This window comes from Eubalaena glacialis, chromosome 3 (genome assembly GCF_028564815.1).
Source record: "Eubalaena glacialis isolate mEubGla1 chromosome 3, mEubGla1.1.hap2.+ XY, whole genome shotgun sequence".
NCBI lineage: Eukaryota > Metazoa > Chordata > Mammalia > Artiodactyla > Balaenidae > Eubalaena > Eubalaena glacialis.
The window spans coordinates 81,200,304-81,223,156 of record NC_083718.1 but is presented as its reverse complement, the minus strand read 5'-3'; the positions used below and the strand labels follow the sequence as shown (position 1 = coordinate 81,223,156).

The 22,853-nt window shown below is 38.3% G+C and overlaps 1 protein-coding gene across 10 annotated transcripts in view; it reads right to left on the bottom strand.

Annotated features, from left to right (window-relative positions):
• The window catches only part of ASH1L (ASH1 like histone lysine methyltransferase), a 208,041-nt gene that overhangs the window by 25,091 nt on the left and 160,097 nt on the right, over positions 1–22,853 (bottom strand). For all 10 annotated transcript variants that reach the window (XM_061183329.1, XM_061183334.1, XM_061183336.1 and 7 more), the window contains 5 exons: positions 18,885–18,958; positions 17,320–17,365; positions 17,098–17,206; positions 10,255–10,461; positions 9,983–10,129 (listed from right to left, as the gene is read on the bottom strand). In XM_061183329.1, coding sequence (XP_061039312.1) covers positions 9,983–10,129; positions 10,255–10,461; positions 17,098–17,206; positions 17,320–17,365; positions 18,885–18,958 — 583 coding nt within the window. The remainder of the gene's footprint in view (positions 1–9,982; positions 10,130–10,254; positions 10,462–17,097; positions 17,207–17,319; positions 17,366–18,884; positions 18,959–22,853) is intronic.

Here is a 22,853-nt window from a genome sequence, read left to right as displayed (position 1 = left end):
TAAAAATAAATTTATTTACTTATTTATTTATGGCTGTGTTGGGTCTTTGTTGCTGCGTGCGGGCTTTTCTCTAGTTGGGGTGAGCGGGGGCTACTCTTCATTGCGGTGCGTGGGCTTCTCATTGCAGTGGCTTCTCTTGTTGCAGAGCATGGGCTCTAGGCACACGGGCTTCAGTAGTTGTGGCACACGGGTTCAGTAGTTGTGGCTTGCGGACTCTAGGCACACGGGCTTCAGTAGTTGTGGCACACGGGTTCAGTAGTTGTGGCACACGGGTTCAGTAGTTGTGGCTTGCGGGCTCTAGAGTGCAGGCTCAGTAGTTGTGGCGCACGGGCTTAGCTGCTCTGCAGCATGTGGGATCTTCCCGGACCAGGGCTCGAACCCGTGTCTCCTGCACTGGCAGGCGGATTCTTAACCACTGCACCACCAGGGAAGGCCAGAATAGTGTCTTTTGATTTAAAATTTTTTATGAAGTCCAATTTGTCTATTTTTTCTTTGGTTACCTGTGCCTTTGGTGTCATATCCAAGAAATTACTGCCAAGTCCACTGCTGTGAAACTTTTTTTCTATGTTTTCTTCTTCAACTTTTATTGGTTTAGGTCTTACATTTAGGTCCTTGACTGGTTTGAATTAATTTTTGTATACGGTGTTTGGTAAGGGACCAACTTCATACTTTTGCATGTGGATATTCAGTTTTCCTAGCACCATTTGCTGAAAAGACTATATCCCTTTTCCATTGAATGGTGTTGGCACACTTGTAAAAAAATCATTTGACCAAATATGTGATGGTTTATTTCAAGGTTCTCTACTCTATTTCATGGGTCTATGTGCCTGTCTTTATGCCTATACCATACTGCTTTGATTACTATAACTTTGTAGTAAGTTTTGAAATAAAAAAGTGAGTCCTCCAGTTTTGTTCTTTTTTAGGATTGCTTTGGTTATTCGGGGTGGGGGATCCCTTGAGATTCTATATGAATTTTAAGATGGGTTTTCTATTTCTGAAAAAAAAAAAAGAAGTCTTTGGGATTTTGATAGGGATTGCACTGAATCAGTAGATCACTTTGAACAATACTGACATTTTAGCAATATTAAATCTTCTAATCTATGAACATGGGATGTGTTACCATTCATTTATATCTTTAATTTCTTTTAGCAATGTTTTATAGCTTTCATTGTACAATTCTTTCACCTCATTGATTAAGTTAATTCCTAAGTACTTCATTCTTTTTCATGATACTGCAAATGGAACTGGTTTTGTAATTTCCTTTTCAGATTGCCCACTGTATATAGAAACGCAACTGCAAGAGACCATACAATATACAAATAGAGAAAATTTTATTCTTCTTTTCCAATTTGGCTGCCTTTTATATCTCTTTCTTGTCTAATTTTTCTGGCTAGAACTTCCAATATTATTTTGAATAGAAGTGAGGAAAGTGGGCATCCTTGTCTTGTTCCTGATCATAGAGGAAAAGCTTTCAGTCTTTCACCACTGAGTATTATGTTTGCTGTGGGTTTTCATATATGGCTTTTATTATGTTCAGATAGTCCTTCTATTCCTATTTTGAGTACTTTAAAAAAAATTATTTATTTCATTTATGTTTATTTGTGGCTGTGTTGGGTCTTTGTTGCTGTGCGTGGGCTTTCTCTAGTTGCGGTGAATGGGGGTTACTCTTCGTTGCGGCGTGTAGGCTTCTCATTGTGGTGGCTTCTTTTGTTGTGGAGCACGAGCTCTAGGCACGCGGGCTTCAGTAGTTGTGGCATGTGGGCTCTAGAGCGCAGGCTCAGTAGTTGTGGCACATGCACTTAGGTGCTCTGCGGCATGTGCAATCTTCCTGGACCAGGGCTCGATCCCGTGTCCCCTGAACTGGCAGGTGGATTCTTAACCACTGTGCCACCAGGGAAGCCCTTGTTGAGTACATTTATCATAAAAGGGTGTTGAATTTTGTCAAATGCTTTTTCTGCATCAATTGAGATGACCATGTGGTTTCTTTTCCCCTTCATTTTATTGATGTAGTGTATCACACTGATCAATTTTCATATGCTGAACCATCTTTGCCTTCCAGGAATAAATCCCACCTGGTCATTGTGCATAATCCTTTTAATATGCTGTTGAATTCTGTTTGCTAGTATTTTGTTGAGGACTTTCGCATCAATGTTCATAAGAGGTATTGGTATCTAGTTTTCTTGTAGGGTCTTCACCAAGCTTTGGTATCAGGGTTATGCTGGCTTCATACAGTGAGTGAGGAGGTGTTTCCTTCTCTTCAATTTTTTGGAAAAGTATGAGATGGGTTGGTATTAATTTGGTAGAATTCACCAGTAAAACCATCAAGTCAAGGGCTTTTCTTTGTTGGGAGATTCTGATTACTGATTCAATATCCTTACTAGTTATAGGTCTATTCAGATTTTTTATTTCTTCATGATTTAGTCTTAGTAGGTTTTGTGTTTCTAGAAATTTGTCCATTTCAACAAGATTATCCAATTTTTTGGTGTACGTCTGTTCACAGTACTCTCTTATAATCTTTTTCATTTCTGCAGAATTGGTAGTAATGTCCCCACTTTCATTTCATTTGTTTTTTTTAGAAAACATTTATTTATTTATTTGGCCGCTCTGTGTCTTAGTTGCAGCATGTGGGATCTTTCAGTTGCAGCATGCGGGATCCAGTTCCCCGACCAGGGATAGAACCCGGGCCCTCTGCACTGGGAGCACGGAGTCTTACCCACTGCACCACCAGGGAAGTCCCTCATTTCATTTCTGAGTTTAGTAATTTGGGTGCTTTTTTCTTTGTCCATCTAGTTTAAAAAAAAATTTCTTTCTTGTTTATTTTTTTGGTTGAATTGGGTCTTAGTTGCAGCACACATGGTCTTCGTTGTGGCACATGGGAGCTTAGTTCCCCAACCCGCATCTCCTGCATTGGAAGGTGGATTCTTTTCTTTTTTAATTAATTAATTAATTATTGGCTGCACTGGGTCTTCGTTGCTGTGCGCGGGCTTTCTCTAGTTGTGGCGAATGGGAGCTACTCTTCGTTGCAGTGCACAGGCTTCAGTAGTTGTGGCTTGCAGGCTCTCGAGCACAGGCTCAGTAGCTGTGGTGCATGGGCTTAGCTGCTCCGTGGCATGTGGGATCTTCCCAGACCAGGGCTCAAACCTGTGTCCCCTGCATTGGCAGGCGGATTCTTAACCACTGCACCACCAGGGAAGTCCCAAGGTTTGTTGATTATGCTTATCTTTTTGAAGAACCAACTTTTGGTTTCACTGATTTTCTCTATTGTTTTTCTATTCTCTATTTCATTTATCTCTGCTCTATATTATTTCCTTCCTTTTGTTAACTTTAGGTGTAGTTTGTTCTTTTTCTAGGTCATTAAGTTGTAAAGTTAGGTTGCTGATTTGAGTTCTTTCTTGATTTTTAATGTAAGCATTTATAGCTATAAATTTCCTACGTAGCACTGCTACTGCTGCATTCCATAAGTTTTGGTATGTTGTGTTATCATTTTCATTCATATCTAAGTATTTTCTAACTTCCTTTGTGATTTCTTTTCTGACCAACTGGTTGTTTTAAAAGTGTGTGAATTTCCAGTTTCGTAAAATTTCCAGTTTCCTTCATGTTACTGATTTCCAACTTCATCCACTGTGGACAGAAAAGATACTTCCTATGATATCTGGCTTTTAAAATCTATTGAGACTTAATTTGTGCCTAACATATAGTCTACCCTGGAAAATGTCCCATGTGCACTTGAGAAGAATGTAAATGCTGTTGTTGTTGGGTGGAGTATTCTGTAATATCTTTTAGATCTAGTTGGTTTATTGTGCTAAGTCCTCTGTTCCTTACTTATCATCTTTCTGTTTGTTGTATTCATTACTGAGTGGGGTACTGAAGTCTCCAATTATTATTGCAGAATTGTTTATTTCTCCCTTCAATTCTGTCAGTTTTTGCTACATATATTTTGAGGTTCTGTCATTATGTGTGTAAATGCTTACGGTTTTTGTATCTTCTTGCCGAATCTTTCTAAAAAACACATGTCCTTCTTTGTCTCTTGTAACCTTTTTGGGTTTAAAGTCTATTTTAGCCATTCCTGCTCTCTTTTGGTTACTATTTACATGGAATATCTTTTCCCATCCTTTCACTTGCAACCTGTTTGTGTCTTTGGATCTCAACTGAGTCTCTTATACACAGTATATAGTTGGATCATGTGTTTTTAATCTATTCTGCCAATCTTTTTTAAAAATTGAGGTATAATTGACATAAAATATTATATTAGTTTCAGGTATACATAACGATTCATTATACGTATATATTGCAAAATGATCACCACAATGAGTCTAGTTAACGTCCATCACCACACATGGTATCAAATTATTTTCTTGTGATGAGCTCTTTAAGATTCACTCTCTTGGGCTTCCCTGGTGGCGCAGTGGTTAAGAATCCGCCTGCCAATGCAGGGGACATGGGTTCAAGCCCTGGTCCAGGAAGATCCCACATGCCGTGGAGCAACGAAGCCCGTGCGCCACAACTACTGAGCCAGTGCTCTAGAGCCCGTGGGCCACAACTACTGAAGCCCACATGCCTAGAGCCTGTGCTCCACAACAAGAGAAGCCACCGCAATGAGAAACCCACGCACCACAACGAAGAGTAGCCCCTGCTCGCTGCAACCAGAGAAAAGCCTGTGCGCAGCAACGAAGACCCAACACAGCCAAATATAAAATAAATAAAATAAAAATAAAATAAAATAAAATAAATTTATATATATATAAAAAAAAGATTCACTCTCTTAGCAAGTTTCAACTATACAATGCATTATTATTAACTATAGCCACCATGCTGCACATTACGTCCTCATGTCTTATTTTATTTGGACCACCTTCACCCATTTTTCCAAGCCTCCAAACCCCTAACTCTGGCAACCACCAATTTGTATCTAACAGTTGCTGTTGTTTTTTTTAAGATTCTGCACATGAGTGAGGTCATGTGGTACTAGTCTTCCTGTTTATCTCATTTAGCATAATGCCCTCAAGGCCCATTCATGTTGTTGCAAATGGCAGTATTTCCTTCATTTTTATGGCTGAATAATATTCCATTGTAGATATACACATTTTCTTTATCCATTCATCCACTGATGGATATTTAGGTTGTTTCCATGTCTTAGCTACTGTAAATAATCATGCAATGAACATGGGAGTACAGATATCTTTTTGAGTTAGTGTTTTCACTTCCTTCAGATAAATACCCAGAAATGGAATTGCTGGACTGTATGGCAGTTCTATTTTTAAATTTCTGAGGAACCTCCAAACAGTTTTTGATAGTGGCTGTACCAATTTACATTCCCACCAACAGTGCACAAGGGTTCCCTTTTTTTCACTTCCTAACACTTCCTACTTCTTGTCTGTTTGATAACAGCCATTCTAATAGGTGTGAGGTGATAGTGGTTTTGACCCGCATTTTCCTGATGATTAGTGACATTAAGCACCTTTTTATGTACCTGTTAGCCACCTGTATGTCTTCTTTAAAAAGATATATATTCAGGGACTTTCCTGATGGCCCAGTGGCTAAGACTCCGCATTCCCAATGCAGGGGCCCAGGTTCGATTCCTGGTCAGGGAACTAGATCTCACATGCTGCAAGTAAGAGTTTGCCTGCCGCAACTAAAGATCCCACCTGCTGCAACTAAGACCTGGCGTAGCCAAATAAATAAATAAATATTGAATAAAAAAAGATGTATATTCAGATTCTCTGCCTATATTTAATTGGATTTTGTTTTGCGACTGACTTGTATGATTTCCTTATATACTTTGAAGATTAACCCCTTATCAGATCTGCAAATATTTTCTCCCATTCTGTAGGTTGTCTTTTCATTTTGTTTATGGTTTTCACTGCTGTATAGGAACATTTTAGTTTGACTAGTCTCACTTGCTCATTTCTGCTTTTAGTGCCTTCCTCCTGGTGTTAAAACCAAAAAAATATCATTGCCAAGACTGACGTCAAGGAGCTTACCCTCTGTTTTCTTTTAGGAGTTTTATGGTTTTAGGTCTTACATTCAAGTCTTTATAAGTTGATTTCTGTGTATGCTGAAAGATAGTGGTCCAGTTTCATTCTTTTGCATGTGGCTATCCAGTTTACCCACACCCTTTATTGAAGAGACTGCCCTTTCCCCATTGTATATTCTTGGCTCCTCTATAATAAATTGGCCATACATGCATGGGTTTATTTCTGTGCTCTCTATTCTGTTCCATTCATCTATGAATCTGTTTTTCTGCCAATATCATACTGTTTAGATTACTACAGCTTTGTAATATAGTTTGAAATCAGGAAGTGTGATGTCTTCAACTTTGTTCTTCTTTCTCAAGACTGCTTTGACTATTTGAGGTCTTTTGTGGTTCCACAAAAATTTTAGGATGATTTGTTCTATTTCTGTGAAAAATGCCATTGGAATTTAATTTTTATTGCACTGAATTTGTAGGATGCTTTGGGTAGTATGGACATTTAAACAATATTAACTCTTCAAATCCATGAGCACAGAATATCTTTTCATTTATTTGTGACTTCTGTAAGTTCTCTCATCAGTATCTTAGAGTTGTCAGTGTACAGATCTTTCACCTCCTTGGTTAAATTTATTCCTAGGTATTTTATTCTTTTTCATGCTATTGCATCCAGGCTTTAAAAAAAGTTTTTGATAGTTCTTAGCATATGGAAATGCAACTGATTTTCAAAAAAATATGCATTTTATTAACTATTTATTTATATATTTATTTATTTAATTTGGCTGTGCTGGGTCTTAGTTGCGGCATGTGGGATCTTTAGTTGTGGCATGTGGGATCTTTAGTCAGCAGCATACGGCGTCGTTAGTCACAGCATGTGAACTCAGTTGCGGCATGTGGGATCTAGTTCCCCGACCAGGGACTGAACCCGGGCCCCCTGCATTGGGAACATGGAGTCTTAGCCACTGGACCACCAGGGGAGTCCCCGCAACTAATTTTTATATTTGATTTTGTCTCCTGCAACTTCACTTAATTCATTTATCAGTTTTAAAAGTTTTTTGGAGGAGTCTTTAGAGTTTTCTATATATAATATTATGTCATCTGCAAATAGAGACAGTTTTACTTCTTCTTTTTCAACTGGATGCCTTTTATTTATTTTTTCTTGCCTAACTGCTCTGGGTAGGACTTGCAGTATTATGTTGAATAGAGGTGGTAGTAGTGGGCATCGTTGTTTTACTTCTTGATCTTAAAGGAAAAGCTTTCAAACTTCCACCTGTTGGCTTGTCACATATGGCCTTGATTATGTTGAGGTACATTCCTTTACCCACTTTGCTGAGAGTTTTTATTATAAATGATGTTGAATCCCATTCTCTTTTGGAGAGTTTAATCTATTTGCCTTTAAATTAATTATTGATAAGGAGAGAGTTACCTCTGTCATTGTGCAATTTGTTTTCAATATGCCCTATAGCTTTTTGTCCCTCATTGTCTGAATTCCTGTTTTCTATAGTATTTAATTTTTTGGAGTGAAATGTTTAAATTCCTTCTTAATTTCCTTTTGTACATGTCTGTAGCTATTGCATTTGTGGTTATCATGAGGATACACTGAACATCCTGAAGTTATAACACTATAATTTTATTTATAGCAGCTTAACTTCAATTAACATATAAAAACTCTGCTCCTTTACAGCTTTCTTTCTACTCCTTTCAGTATCACAAAATTACATCTTTATAACTGTGTGCACAAAAAAATAAACTAATAATTCCTTTAAATGCATTAGTCTCCTAAATTATGTAGAAAACAAAAAGTACAGTTACAAACCACTGTAACAACAATTCTAGCTTTTATAATTGCCCATGTATTTACCTTTATTAAGATTTTTTATTTATCCATATGGCATGGAAGTACTGTCTAGTGTCCTTTCATTTCAACTTGCAGGAGACCCTTGAGCATTTTTGCAGGGTAGGTCTAGTACTTAAGAATTCCCTCATCTTTTGTTTATTTGGGAATGTTTTGATTTCTTCCTCACTTTTGAAGGACAGTTTTGCCACATACAGGAATCCTTTTAGCACGTTGCATACACTGGCCCACTGTCTTCTGGCCTCCAAAATTTCTGATAAGGAATCTGCAAACTTTCTTATTGAGGATCTACTGTATGTGATGATTTGCTTGTCTCGTGCTGCTTCCAAGATTTGCTCTTTGTCTTTTGAAAGTCTGATTATAACGTGTCTTGGTACGTGTCTCTTTGAGTTCATCTTACTTGGAGTTTGGGAAGCTTCCTGGATATTTATATTCACATCTTTCACGAAATTTGGGAAATTTTCAACCATTATTTCTTTAAATAGTCTCTCTGCCTCTTTGTATCTGTCTTCTCCGTCTTGAACATCCACAATGCATATGGTTGTTCTGCTTGATGGTGTCCCACGGGTCACTTAGGGCTCTCTTTTCTTCAATCTTTTTCTTATTCCTCAGGCTTGATAATTTACATTGTCCTCATCTTCAAGTTCACTGTTTCTTTCTTCTGCCTGCTCAAACCTGCCTTTGAATCCATCTAGTGAGTTTTTCATTTCAATTACTGTACTTTTCAGCTCCAGAATTCCTTTTTGGTTTCTTTTTAGGCTTTCTATCTCTTTACTGATATTTCCATTTTGTTCCAACATCATTTTCATGACTTTCTCATGAAAGAAAGTTTTTTTCATGACAATTTCCTTTAGTTCTTTGAGCATGATTAGGGCAGCTGTTTAAAAGTCTTTGTCTAATGTATCTGCCATTAAGTCCGTTTTAGGTTCAGATTCTACTGAATTATTTTTTTGCTTTGAATGGACAATACTTTCTTGTGTCTTTGTATTCCTTGTGATTTTTTTGTTGAACACTGGACATTTGAGTCGAATAAAGTGGTAACTCTGGAAATTAAAGACTCTCCGTCCAGTTTGCTGTTTTTATTTTTGCTTTTTTGATTGCTGTAGGCTGTCTCTGTGCCAAGGATCAGCCTCAGGTGTAAACTTAGTGTCTTGTGTCTTTTCCAATCCTTTTGTTGGATATGGGCAGTCACTGTCTATTTCCCCTCATATATGCAGTTGTCTTTGAACGTCTTAGTCTTTAATTTCTATCCCAAAAGGGGAAAAGCAAAAGATGAAGGTGGCGAAAAGAGGGCACCCTTAAAATCTCCTGGGAGTCACTTTAGCTGGAGGGAGAGGGACTTGCAACAATGGTGGAGGTACACAGTGGCTGCCTGCTTCTTTGCACCTCTGTGATCAGAAGAAGCAATCAGAGCATAGGTACCTAATATTTGGAGAACAGGGTCCTTTTTATCCACCCTAGCATCTGCAAGCTGTATGCAAGATATTTCAGGAACACTTGCACAGCTGCCTGCCATGTGGCTGTGGGTAGGGATGAGTAGCTGCTACTGTGCTAACACCTCAAATTGACTGAAATGATCCACAACTGACCATCTAAAACTTCCCCTGGACATTACAAGCCTTCAACAGACCCCAGAGTTCCAAAAGAGTTTTATCAAACAGATTCTGCTAGTGCAATTGTCTAAAGGGAGATAGATTCCTTGTGCTTCCTACTCTATCATCTTCTCAGAATCCTCTCCTATCATGTTATCTTTTCTGAACTATTTTTTAGATGCAATTTTTCATTCTCAATTAGATTCTAATCTATTACTTTTATTTTTATTTCTCATTGTGACAAATCCAGTAAGGATGTGATAAATATGCTAAATGCATGGATGTGAGAAGAACCACGTTAACACAGTGCTTGGCACACAGTAAGCAGTCAATAAATATTAGGAATTATCACACACAAATAAATATTACATTCTTCCGGAAGTAGTTACGATGAAGTGTGAAGAAATAGTACGAGCTTACTCTCTACCTGGAGGATCTGGTATAATAAGGAATTGCCTGAGCTGCTTTGTGTAAGCTGACTAAAATTGTGGAAAGATCAATCTCTGGATGTCCTCAAAGCTTTCTGCTCTGTTGGAGTCTTGTCTTCACCTTCCCCTGCTTTCTTACCATTTCTGCATTTCACAATTTGGGTCACAGCTGTGGTTGATGAATCGGGCCTCATTTCCCATGCGGTAACTGTCAATCACCATCCCACTATCCAGGTTCAGACAATAGTGGTCACTGTGATTATGATACTGCTCAATCATCCTATTCCTAAAGAGGAGAGAAATGATTGAAAGCCAATTAATGATTAAGTTGAAAGTAAATTTCATATAGTTCATTTTCCATACTAATCTGGTAACTTTGTCATTTTACTGGAGTATCATTTACCACTGTACCTGAACTCCTGTTCGCTGACAACCTCCCCTAGGTATTCAATGATGAACTGCCCAGCTTTTAGGGGTTCTTTGGTTCTGATTCCCCAACCTTTTTCCTCAGCTCGAAATCGTTCTAGACATTGCACCCACTCATGCCTCTGTATCCTCTGGTTACAGCACTGCTCACCACAGGGGCAAGTGTTGGGGGAACACTCAGCAAAGATCATTCTAGAAAGAAAAGGAATAACTGTATGTCAATTAACTATATAACCTTCATGAACCCATTTTTTAAATAGGAATTTGAAAAATGAATGCATAAAATTAATTTTTATTTTAATAAGGTTAGATTGGTTAACAAAGTTAACAAGGTAATAATGTCTAAGTTCAAAAATAATACTGAAAATTTCCAAGTCAAGTTGCAAACACTGATGCTTCTTATAAATTAATGAGTTAATTGTCCACTCAGCATCCTTGGTAAACACTATCATATTTAGTTCTGGGCTAAGAATATATGAACTGTAACCCATAGAGGATTTAATAATTTGATGATTACACTGCACTATTGTTTTGAAGTAGCTCATAGCCATTTACAGATTTTTAAAAAAATTGTGGTTAAAATACACAAAAAATTTACTATAACATTTATCATCATAACCATTTTATTTTTTAATAAATTTATTTATTTATTTTTGGTTGCACTGGGTCTTCGTTGCTGTGCGCGGGCTTTCTCTAGTTGTGGCGAGCGGGGGCTACTTTTCATTGCGGTGCGCAGGCTTCTCATTGCATTGGCTTCTCTTTGTTGCGGAGCATGGGCTCTAGGCACGCGGGCTTCAGCAGTTGTAGCACGCGGGTTCAGTAGTTGTGGCTCACGGGCTCTAGAGCATAGCGTCAGTAGTTGTGGTGCATGTGGGATCTTCCTGGACCAGGGCTTGAACCCGTGTCCACTGCATTGGCAGGCGGATTTTTTTTCTAATTAAAAAAAAATTTATTTATTTATTTATTTATCTTTGGCTGCATTGGGTCTTCGTTGCTGTGAGCCGGTGTTTTCTCTAGTTGCAGTGAGCAGGGCTACTCTTTGTTGAGGTGCGTGGGCTTCTCTTGTTGCGGAGCATGGGCTCTAGGTGCGTGGGCTTCAGTAGTTGTGGCACAAGGGCTCAGTAGTTGTGGCTCGCGGGCTTAGTTGTTCCGTGGCATGTGGGATCTTCCCAGACCAGGGCTTGAACCCGTGTAACCTGCATTGGCAGGCAGATTCTTAATCATTGCGCCACCAGGGAAGCCCACAGTTTACAATTTAAAGTACTTTCAGAGTTGTTTGATTTATTCTTCAAAAAGATATTATCTTGGGCTTCCCTGGTGGCGCAGTGGTTAAGAATCCACCTGCCAATGCAGGGGACACAGGTTCGAGCCCTGGTCCAGGGAGATCCCACATGCTGCGGAGCAACTAAGCCCGTGCGCCACAACTACTGAGCCTGCACTCTAGAGCCTGTGAGCCACAATTACTGAAGCCCACGCACCTAGAGCCCGTGCTCCACAACAAGAGAAGCCACCACAATGAAGAGCCCGCGCACCGCAATGAAGAACAGCCCCTGCTCACCTCAACTAGAGAAAGCCTGCGTGCAGCAACAAAGACCCAATGCAGCCAAAATAAATAAAAATAAAACAAATAAATTTATTAAAAAAAATATTATCTTTATCTAAAGGGCAAACAGCCCACAGTTCAAATCACATAAATGAGCAGTAAGCAGAGAAAGTATCCACTGGACTATTCTTCAATTTAAGACAATCAGGGAGTTCCCTAGTGGCGCAGTGGTTAAGAATCCCCCTGCCAATGCAGGGGACACGGGTTCAAGCCCTGGTCCGGGAAGATCCCACATGCTGCAGAGCAGCTAAGCCCGTGTGCCACAACTACTGAGCCTGTGCTCTAGAGCCTGCGAGCCACAACGACTGAGCTGGCATGCCACAACTACTAAAGCCCGCACGCTTACAGCCCGTGCTCCACAACAAGAGAAGCCACCGCCATGAGAAGCCCGTGCACAGCAACGAAGAGTAGCCCCCCTCGTCACAACTAGAGAAAGCCCGTGCACGGCAATGAGGACCCAACACAGCCATAAATAAATAAACAAACAAATAAAAGAATAATAAAAATATATTTTAAAAAATTTAAGACAATCAGCTTAACTTGTAAAGACACTGCCTTACTGTCAAATTCACCACAGTTATTCTTTGTTTTGCTGATTTCTTTGCTGCATGGATATTGACGAACACCCTTCCTAGAACTGTCCTCCTATTTTGGGCTTTGTGGATCTTTTATGATAATGGACTTCCTACCTTTACAATAACAATTCCTGTCTTTTTTTTTTTTTTTTAAATGGGAATCCTTTTCTCTTCTCTACTTTCCATGGCATATTCATTGCTCCTCTTTTCTTCAGAAGGCTTATTCATTTTCATGGCTTTTAAAAATAATTAATTAATTTAGTTTTTGCTGCGTTGGGTCTTTGCTGCTGCTCTTCGTTGCGGTGCTCGGGCTTCTCATTGCGGTGGCTTCTCTTGTTGTGGAGCATGGGCTCTAGGTGCGCGAGCTTCAGTAATTGTGGCACACGGGCTCAGTATTGTGGCGCACGGGCTTGGTTGCTCCGGGCTCTAGAGAGTAGTCTCAGTAGTTGTGGTGCACAGGCCTAGTCGCTCCACATCATGTGGGATCTTCCTGGACCATGGCTCGAACCCTTGTCCCCTGCATTGGCAGGCGATTCTTAACCACTGCACCACCAGGGAAGTCCTATTCTGTTTGTTTTGATAAATGACCAAGATAAGCCCTTTAACTGTATAAAAAGTAAAACATGGTTCTATTCATTGTCTGGAAAACAAAACTATAAAGTTACCCAAATCTGAAAGTAGATGCTGCAAACTAAGATGGGAAGATTTTGATTTAGCAATGTAAATTGCCATTACCTGTAGTCATAATGCCCTTGAAAAATTAGACAATTTCTCCCCCCTCTAAATATAGATCATCTGATTGCTCTTTCTCTCACCTGGTAAGATTTAAGGTTAAACAATCATTGAGAAATGTACTAATGTGATTGACTTCACTAGCTATGGAGGTCAGACCATTCCTGTAAATGGAAATGTGTTTTCACTTAAATGAAATGAATATTCCTACTATGAATCATGCTAGGTCAGGAAGGAGTAAGCCTTGGAGGCAGGGGAGAGGATCATTCCATCCCGACTTTTTAGAACCAAGAATTTGAGGAACCAGGGTTCTTCTAGAGCAAAAGGTGAAGGCTCCTAGAGATTCTCATTGGTGGGCAAGTGGAAGTGAACTGCTCTCAACAAAGTAGCATAGATAGACTCTAATAGGGAGTTAGACAGGGGCCCTGATGTTTAGTTTAGGGCCTGTGAACTCCGAAAGTAATCACCACTGGTGGCATAAGTCTCACCAGGTAATATACATTTATTTTCCCCTAAGTATTCAGTTTTGTTACACACCATGTCTGTCCTTTTGGAGAGCTGAGGGAGTGGGCTCTGTATGTGCTATGAGCAAATGGGTACAGCATTTAAAAATAGCTTGAAATGAATGACAAGACTTTGTTCCAGGGAAAGAGGAATGTTCTGGAGCAGCAATGGGTTTGATATGGATGGTGTACAGAAACAAATATCCACCAAGGAAGATCTGTAGTGTTTATAAACAATGTTGGTGATTCCTAGAAATTGTTTGGAAGAAAGGAGAACAAATGTTTAAAGTCTTTATTTGAAGTAATCGTAAAACCCCATTATTTGTTTTAAAAATTGTTCTGGGACTTCCCTGGTGGTGCAGTGGTTAAGAATCCGCCTGCCAATGCAGGGGACATGGGTTTGATTCCCTGGTCCGGGAAGATCCCACATGTGGCGGAACAACTAAGCCCGTGCGCCACAATTACTGAGCCTGCACTCTAGAGCCCTCGAGCCACAACTACTGAGACCACGTGCCACAACTACTGAAGCCTGCACGCCTAGAGCCTGTGCTTCACAACAAGAGAAGCCACTGCAATGAGAAGAACATGCACCGCAATGAAGAGTAGTCCCGGCTCGATGCAACTAGAGAAAATCCGTGCTCAGCAACGAAGACCCAATGCAACCAAAAATAAATAAATAAATAAAAATTAAAAAAATATAGTCCGGAATCAAGTGTTCCCTGGGCTACTTACAAGTTAAGTACAATTCTACATATGAGTCTTGCATGGATGTGAAAGTGGATCCTGCCGATCCTTTAACTCCCCCACCCCCTTAAATATTTACAGAACTCTGAATACAAAGACAGGTAAGACAAAGCCACCCTACCTTTTAGATAGCTCCATTTAACTGAATCTCTATGAGGGTTACTTTTAAATATATAAGGAAGCACCAACCGAATAACATATTTTAATTTTTCTTAATTATTTATACATTTATCACATTCATTAGATGCATGATGATGTAGTGCTCATATTCTCATGACACAAAGTTGGCAGTACTGTGTCTTGAGTGTTTGTTTATTTCTTATTTAGGGGTAAGTTTTGGGTTTTTTTGGAACAAAGACAACATAATGGGAAGGATAAATGTGACACCCATACTAAATGATATAAGGCAACCAATGTTATTATGTAAAGGTAAATGTTCAAATTTCAATTTTTCAGAGATTAAAAGACTATCAATATGTATACAATAAGCAGTGTGGTACAGTGGAAAGAACATGACTTTTGAATCAAACACATGTGGGTTCAAATTCTGTCTCTGTCACTTGTCTTATGTAATGTGGAGCAATTTACCATCCAAAATCTAGGTTCCTTCATCTGTACAATGTAAAACTATCACCTACCTCCTTGGACTATTGTGAGAAAGAGAGAAAATAAGCAATGAGGCAGCTATATTATAGTAATTTCATAGACAATAAAATATCATACAAACAAGCACAGAAATGTTAGCATCTAAAGAGATGCACATTTAAACAACTTTAAGGACATACGATACTCTAAAATATTAAACAATCAAAATACTAAAGCACTAGAAATAAAGTTAGATGTTAATAACTAAAGGAGGTGGAACTATGGGGAAATAAATATATTTAAATATTGGTGGTGATACCAAAAATTAACTCAATATTTCATGACAGCTACTGGATAGTATACAGTAAGAATTATATATATGTCCTTATAGTTTGTACAGGTATTTCTTCTTTTGAGAATACACTCTAAGAGTTAAAACAGAAAGGAATCTACACAAAGAGTTTCACAGTAGTGCCATTTTTAATAGCAAAACATTAAAAATAACTTGAATAACGAACAACAGAAGAAGGGCAAACCGTGACATACTAACCTAAAAAGGATGAGCTTGTGGACCACAATGATACATAAAAGTGCATATATAAAGTATTTGTGAGTGAAAAAAATCAGCTATCTATAACACCAAGTTATTACTACTGTGTACAACTGTATGTATGTACAGTGACAAGATGTGAATTTACAGTGATATTCGTAAGGGAGAATTCCCCAACTGGCATGCTAAAGCAGAAACGCTGATTCCCTCAGCCCGCAGGACAGTTGACTAGAGATGGAGACTGGGAAAGCAGTTGTCTTTTTCTACGAAAGCTATCTAGAACAAGGAGCATTGATGGGAAGTTCATTAACTCTTTTTTTGCTATAAATATGCTTATGTTACTAAAACCAACAAATTCTATCTCTACTCCTTTGTCTCAATTAGACATTTCCATTTTGAAATCTCAATGTCATTTAAAACTCAGTGGTCCCAAATCAAAATCATAATTTTTATCTCCAAACCAGTTAGATTCCACACTTTCTATCTCTGACAATAGCATAACCATCTCTCATTAGCATCACTGACTCAATCATCATGTGTATATCTGCTATATGCTAATGGTTTATCAACCTAGTTTCCCCCCCGCCCAAATATATCATGGCCTCTTTCTTCTCTTTCACTGCCATCATCCTACTTTTACTCCCTCATTATGGCTACCATATACTGAGATCTAGGAAGGTTTCTAGAACTGTGCTTAATGAATTATAAACATTGTTTCATATAATCCTCACAAACCCCTCCATAAAGATGGTATTATTTTTATTAGAGGGGTTAAAGAACTTTCCTCAGGTCTCTTAAGTAAGTAAGAGGATTTAAACCTGAGGACATAAGACTCTAGATCACATTGTTTTCTGTTACTCTATTTAGCCCATGTTATGGGCTGAATGTGTCCCCTCAAAATTCATAGTTGAAGCCCTAGCCTCCAAGGCGACAGTATTTGGAAGTAGGATCTTTGGGAGTTAAATAGGTTTATATTAGGTCAGAAGGGTGAGAACCTCCTAATGGGATTGGTGCCCTTCTAAGAAGAAGAAATCTCTCTCTCTCTCTCTCTCTCTCTCTCCCCCATGAGCATGCACTGAGGAAAGGCCATGTGAGCACACAGGGAGAAGGCAGCTGTCTATAAGCTAGGAAGTGGGTCCTCATCAGACACTGAATCTGCTGGCAATTTGCCCTTGGACTTCGCAGCTTCCAGAACTGTGAGAAATAAATTTCTGTTGTTTAAGTCTATGATATTTTGTTATAGAAGCCCAAACAGACTGAGACAGCCCATCAATTAGGTTTTATATACTATCTTTGTGCAACTTCTTGAGGGGAAATCAAAGAGCCTATTTAACCCTTCCCTCTAAATGAAGTGACTTTTTTTTTTGGCCACGCCACATGGCTTGTGGGATCTTAGTCCCCCAACCAGGGATTGAACCTGGGCCCTTGGCAGTGAAAGCACAGAGTCCTAACCACTGGACCGCCAGGGAATTCCCCTAAATGAAGTATCTTACAGATCTTAAAGCCTGTGCTTACAGAATCAGTTTAGTACAGTACCTATTGAGGCAGTCATCCACACAGCCCTTTTTGGTGTCATCATCCGGTTTCTTACAGTTACAAGTGGTAGCCTCATAACCAGAAAGGGGTTTGACATCAACGTAGACATCTTGAGAGAAGACAGCAAAGAACAGTTTGTGAATATATAGGATAATTTTCTAAGTGCCAGGCTAAGAACACTGATTGTATGGAGGCAGAAAAAACAGCTCCCATGTTACTCACTTGAACGGATTTTTTTATATAGTGGGACATCTGGTTTCTTGTATAGCTAGAAGAAAAAACAGAAAAATCTTGATATAGCATTCAACTTCAAATGCCAGAAAACAGTATCAATCACTAAAAATAGAGGAAATTATCCACGTACTCTGCTCATATGGAAACATTTACAAGACTTTCTGGGTTGGATAATTTGAGGGAAACTTGGTGTGATCACTTTTTTACCCTGAAATAAAAGGTGACTTACTAGATCAGGGTTTAAGAGAGAACTAGATTTAACGGAAGCAATACTAAGTAGTTTAAAGAAAATGCATTTTTTGTTAGATGTTTCTTCAGCAAGTTATTAGATAGACTTAAATGAAAGTCACACTGCAGATCAAAGCTTTTCATTTGGATAAATTAAGATTGTATTTGCCGCTATGAAAAGAATGGAAAACTTGCACAGGGCTTGTTTAGATGGCCTGCGTAGGTGTATGAAATGGAAAAGATGAGAACCCTGGCTTTTTCAGGGTGAGTGTTGTAGGGAAACACATTTCACGATTTAATTAAGTCAATTAATTTAATGAACAAAGGGGAGATGGCAGGCAGGATAATGGCGCTCTCATACTGCAATAAAGAATGCATTAGGAAGAAAATGTATTAGGTCAGTCGGTCAGTGTTTTACCATAGAAGACAGTACCCCAAAAAAAAAAAAAAAAAAAAAAGCAACTTGGTTTAAGCTAGAGTGTACTAATCCATAAGAATAATCCCACCATCATTTTTCAGTTGGTATAGATTCAAAACACTATCTCCTTCATTGTTATGAACTCTCTGAGACAAATATCTAACATACTGATCCTCTTAGAATTCAAGAGAGGCCACCAGAGAAGAGAATGTAGACGGGAATGTTCACTGCTTTTGGCTTTCCAAAGTCAAACTTTGGTGGAATTCTGGCAAAACTCAGGAGCCTATTTACCTCATTTGCATGACTATTTCTCAATGGTTGTTCTCAATATGGATTCTGGGGGCTTTAGCTTAATATAAAAATAACTGGGGGAAACTTTTCAATTAGGTAAGCAAGAGAGAAAAACAGCACCTTCCCATTTTTAGTTCCCAATATATTTAAATATCTTTTAAAAGTACAAGAGTGTTAAATATTTTCCGTGTTTCCTTTGGTAGAAGACTCTCTTTTATATGTGAAAAATAAATTCCAAACTGATGGGAAGGAGCCAACAAAAATAAAGCCTGAAATTTCTTAGCGCTGCTGGCAGTACATCTAAATTCCCTTGAGACCTGCATCAAACAGGATTCTTACAGAACAGAATCTTTGCCACCAAAATAAAAGTCCAGAATAATAACAGAAGGTTTCCTAAGGAAGCAGGAACTTAATGCTATTTTGAAGTATGAGTAAAGGCAAAGAGGTCACATTAAATATGGATGCAAATTCATTTTTCTTAGTCTCTAACCTTCACAGGGACACTTCTCTATACTTCCTAAGATGAGAGCATAACAAGGAGGCAGAGAAAAAGACTTGCACACTCCTTTCCCCCGTTTACCACTTATGAACGAAGCATGGTAAGATATGCTCATACCTGATTATGTTTCCACTGCCAAAGGATGTCATAGGGAAGCTGAAAATCAATTCTCTTTTGCCTTAGATATTTTCCTGAAACACAAAAATACTATCAATTTCAATATCTAATTTATACAATGGGTAAAACAGCCACAAGATTTAATATGCACTGACTAAAAAAATAAAGATTTAATTTTATGAATTTTCCATCACTAATTTTTAATTTTAGCTACTCTTTTCCACTGTGCACCATGTGGTATAAGCTAAAGATATATATATATTTTTTAATTTTTATTTGTTTATTTATGGCTGTGTTGGGTCTTCGTTTCTGTGAGAGGGCTTTCTCTAGTTGTGGCAAGTGGGGGCCACTCTTCATCGCGGTGCACGGGCCTCTCATTATCACGGCCTCTCTTGTTGCGGAGCACAGGCTCCAGATGCGCAGGCTCAGTAATTGTGGCTCACGGGCCTAGTTGCTCTGTGGCATGTGGGATCTTCCCAAACCAGGGCTCGAACCTGTGTCCCCTGCATTGGCAGGCAGATTCTCAACCACTGCGCCACCAGGGAAGCCCCTAAAGATATGTTTTAATAGTAGCTTATATAAAACAACTAGCAGAGCAAATTTACTACCAAAAATAGGTCATTATGAAGCAAACTAAATACTAAGAATTGTTCAATCATTAAAATTATTAACCAGAGCATCTGTCATCTATTCTCCTTCATTATGTACATAATCTAAGGTTGACTATAAAAAGAAGTATAAGAGTTTTCTAAAATAGGTAACCCGGAATTTAAATAACTCAAGAGTATTTACATGCAAATTTATGATCTGTTAACATTTTTTCCTACCTATTGAAATACTACTACTTTTTAAAGCCAATTTTAGAGCCCTTTTCTACCTTAAAGAGGTCCTTTCAATTTCTTTACTCTGTATCTTTCTGTTCGTGAAGGACTATAATGCTCAACTCACTTCTTGCAGGACTTAGACTTTTCCTTGTTATCTGGATATTTGCCCTATCATGGTCTCCAGACCAGCAGTTCTCAAAGTGTGCTCTGCTTACCCCAAGGGATCCGAGAGGTCAAAACTATTTTAATAACACTCTAAGATATTATATGCATTTTTGTTATGCTGACATTTGTACTAATGGAGTAAAAGAATGGTGGGTAAAACTGCAGTTTTAGTATGAATCAAGGCAAGTGGCACAAAACTGTACTAGAATGAAACTAGTAGAAATGAACTATGCCAGCACCATCTAAGAATGCTCTTGATAAAGTAGTAAAAATATTCAATCTTGACCCACAAACCAAAATCTTTATTCTGCATAACACAATGGAAGTATGCATAAAGCACTTCTGCTGCACACTGAGGTATGATGGTTATCTTAAGGCAATGCACTTGTGCAAATATTTGAATGGTGAGCTGAACTAGTGGCTTTTTTCATGGAACACCATTTTTACTTAAAGGAACTGACAGACAATGGTTACTCTAACCTAGGAACTGAAAGTAAGTCAAGTGAACTTGTTACTTCAAGAAACCCAATTGAAAATATGTTTCCAATGACAAAATTTAAGTTTGAGTGAACACTGGAATTTTGGAAAACTTGTGTCTATTAACCACCACGAGATTCTCAGTTTTTTAATACTTAAGTTTTTCTCATGAAATAAGTGGCAATTAACAAATGTGAATTGTTTTGGATACATATAGGAAATGGAAGAGCAGTAATAATACAGTGAATTAATATTTTTCAATGACCAATGCAGGAAGTGATAAAATCATACATGGGTAAAAAATCCATTTAAATTGCAAGAGAGACCAGTGGATTTTAATACTCCATTGATTTCATACTCCAACACTGCAGTGTTAAGGAACTATTACATTTATTAATTTATTTTGCTGCAGTATCAAAGAATATCTACAATTATCAAAATCTTCCTCTCTTTTACAACTTTTTACCTATGTGAGGTCAGATTTCTTCATGTATTTAAACCAGAATAACACCACAACAGACAGAAGGCAAAAATAGATGCAGCTGTCCTATATTTAAGCCAGACATTAAGGAGATTCACAAAAATGTAAAATAAAGTCACATTTCTCATTAAAAAAATTTTGGGGGAAAGTTATTACCACATCCAGACTAAAATGAAAGCATAATAAACTTGCCCTCAATAAAAAAAGGGGGGAGGGTGTTATTTTTCATAAAAATGTGATTTGTTACATGCAATGAGTTTATTCATTTGACAAATCTGATGATATAGCAGCATGGATTACAGGTATATGTAAGCGGAAATAACTTATGGAGGTAGGGTAATATAACAAGTTTCTGTCTGGGGTTACATCTGGCAGAAGACTGGAGTCACATCTGATAGAAGACTGGAGTCCACCTGTTGATAGGGAACCAAAGCTGAATGTATAACTACAAAGTCTGTAATGAAAAAGTGTAAACAACTTAAAGGTTTATCAACAAGGAAGTAAACTTTGGTACATTTAAATAATGAATATGCAGCTATTAAAACGAAATGAGGTATATACTTACTCATATGAAAACATATTCTCCAAGTTGCAGAATAATATTATAGCAAGGGCTGATTTTTAAAAATACTTTAAAAAAACCCCATTGAATAGCTATATATGGTGGGGGCTGTCTAGGAAAGGGCATGAGGGAACTTTCCGGGGTGATGATAATGTTCTTGAGAAGGGTCTGGGTTACAGAGGTGTATGAAAATTTTAAAAAACTGAGCAAAAGTACATTTAAGATTTGTGCATTTTATTTTTTTAAAATTATATAACCTAACTAGCTATTGATATTACTCTGAGAAGATTGATTGATTTATAATTTTTAAAATAAATTTATTTATTTTATTTTATCTATTTTATTTTTGGCTGCGTTGGGTCTTCGTTGCTGCATGCGGGCCCTTCTCTGGTTGCGGCGAGCGGAGGCTACTCTTCGTTGAGGTGCACAGGCTTCTCACTGTGGTGGCTTCTCTTGTTGCGGAACACGGGCTCTAGGCGTGCGGGCTTCAGTAGTTGTGGCTCACGGGCGCTAGAGTGCAGGTTCAATAGCTGTGGTGCATGGGCTTAGTAGCTCCGCAGCATGTGGGATCTTCCAGGACCAGAGCTCGAACCCGTGTCCCCTGCATTGGCAAGCGGATTCTTTTTTTTTTTATTCATATACATTTTTTATTGTAGACTTCTTTTTATGCTTCTATGAGATCTTAGGAACAGAATTTCTCATCATTTTAAAAAACTTTTCTTACTAGAAGAATTATACATGTTTGCTACAGAAAACAAGCAAATAACAGAGGACAAAAAAAGACTCTAAGTCATAGTGTTGCACCTATATTTTGTAATTTACTTTTTCCATTTAAATATCATAAAGCACTTTCCATTCTAACAGATGCTCTCTTATATATAATGGTTACATGAAATAGATGTACCCATAATTTACTTTTTGGTACAATGTTTGCAGAGTTCACCATTACAAACAGCACTTTGATAAACATCTTTGTTGCTAAATGTCTATGGGCCAGTTTTCATTACCTTGTTAGGATAAATTCCAGAATTGCTGTGTTGTAGGGCACACAGATTTTAAAGATTTTTTGATACATACTGCCTTTTTGCATAGTGTAGGGAATCTCGAATACAGGAAGATTCTTCTCAAACCATTGGAGAAGTTTTTCCTGGAAATGAATGAATTTTTCCTTTCTCGGCAATCTGCTTTACTGCTGTGCAGAATGTGTTCAGAGCAGTGTCTCCAACATCCTTGAATATCTCATTCTTTCCATAACAGATGCTTTTCTTCTGGATTGGATTAAGAGTTCCTCAGTTGCAGATACTAATGTCTCTCTTGATTTTTTTTCCCATGCCTGATGGAAAGCAGGGGAAACCTTGGGAGAAGATCCAGTCACTGACTTTACTGAGGGATGAGTGTAATGCAGAAATAGAACGGCCAAAGATGGCTGCCAGTGAAGGGAACGTTCCACCTATGATCCC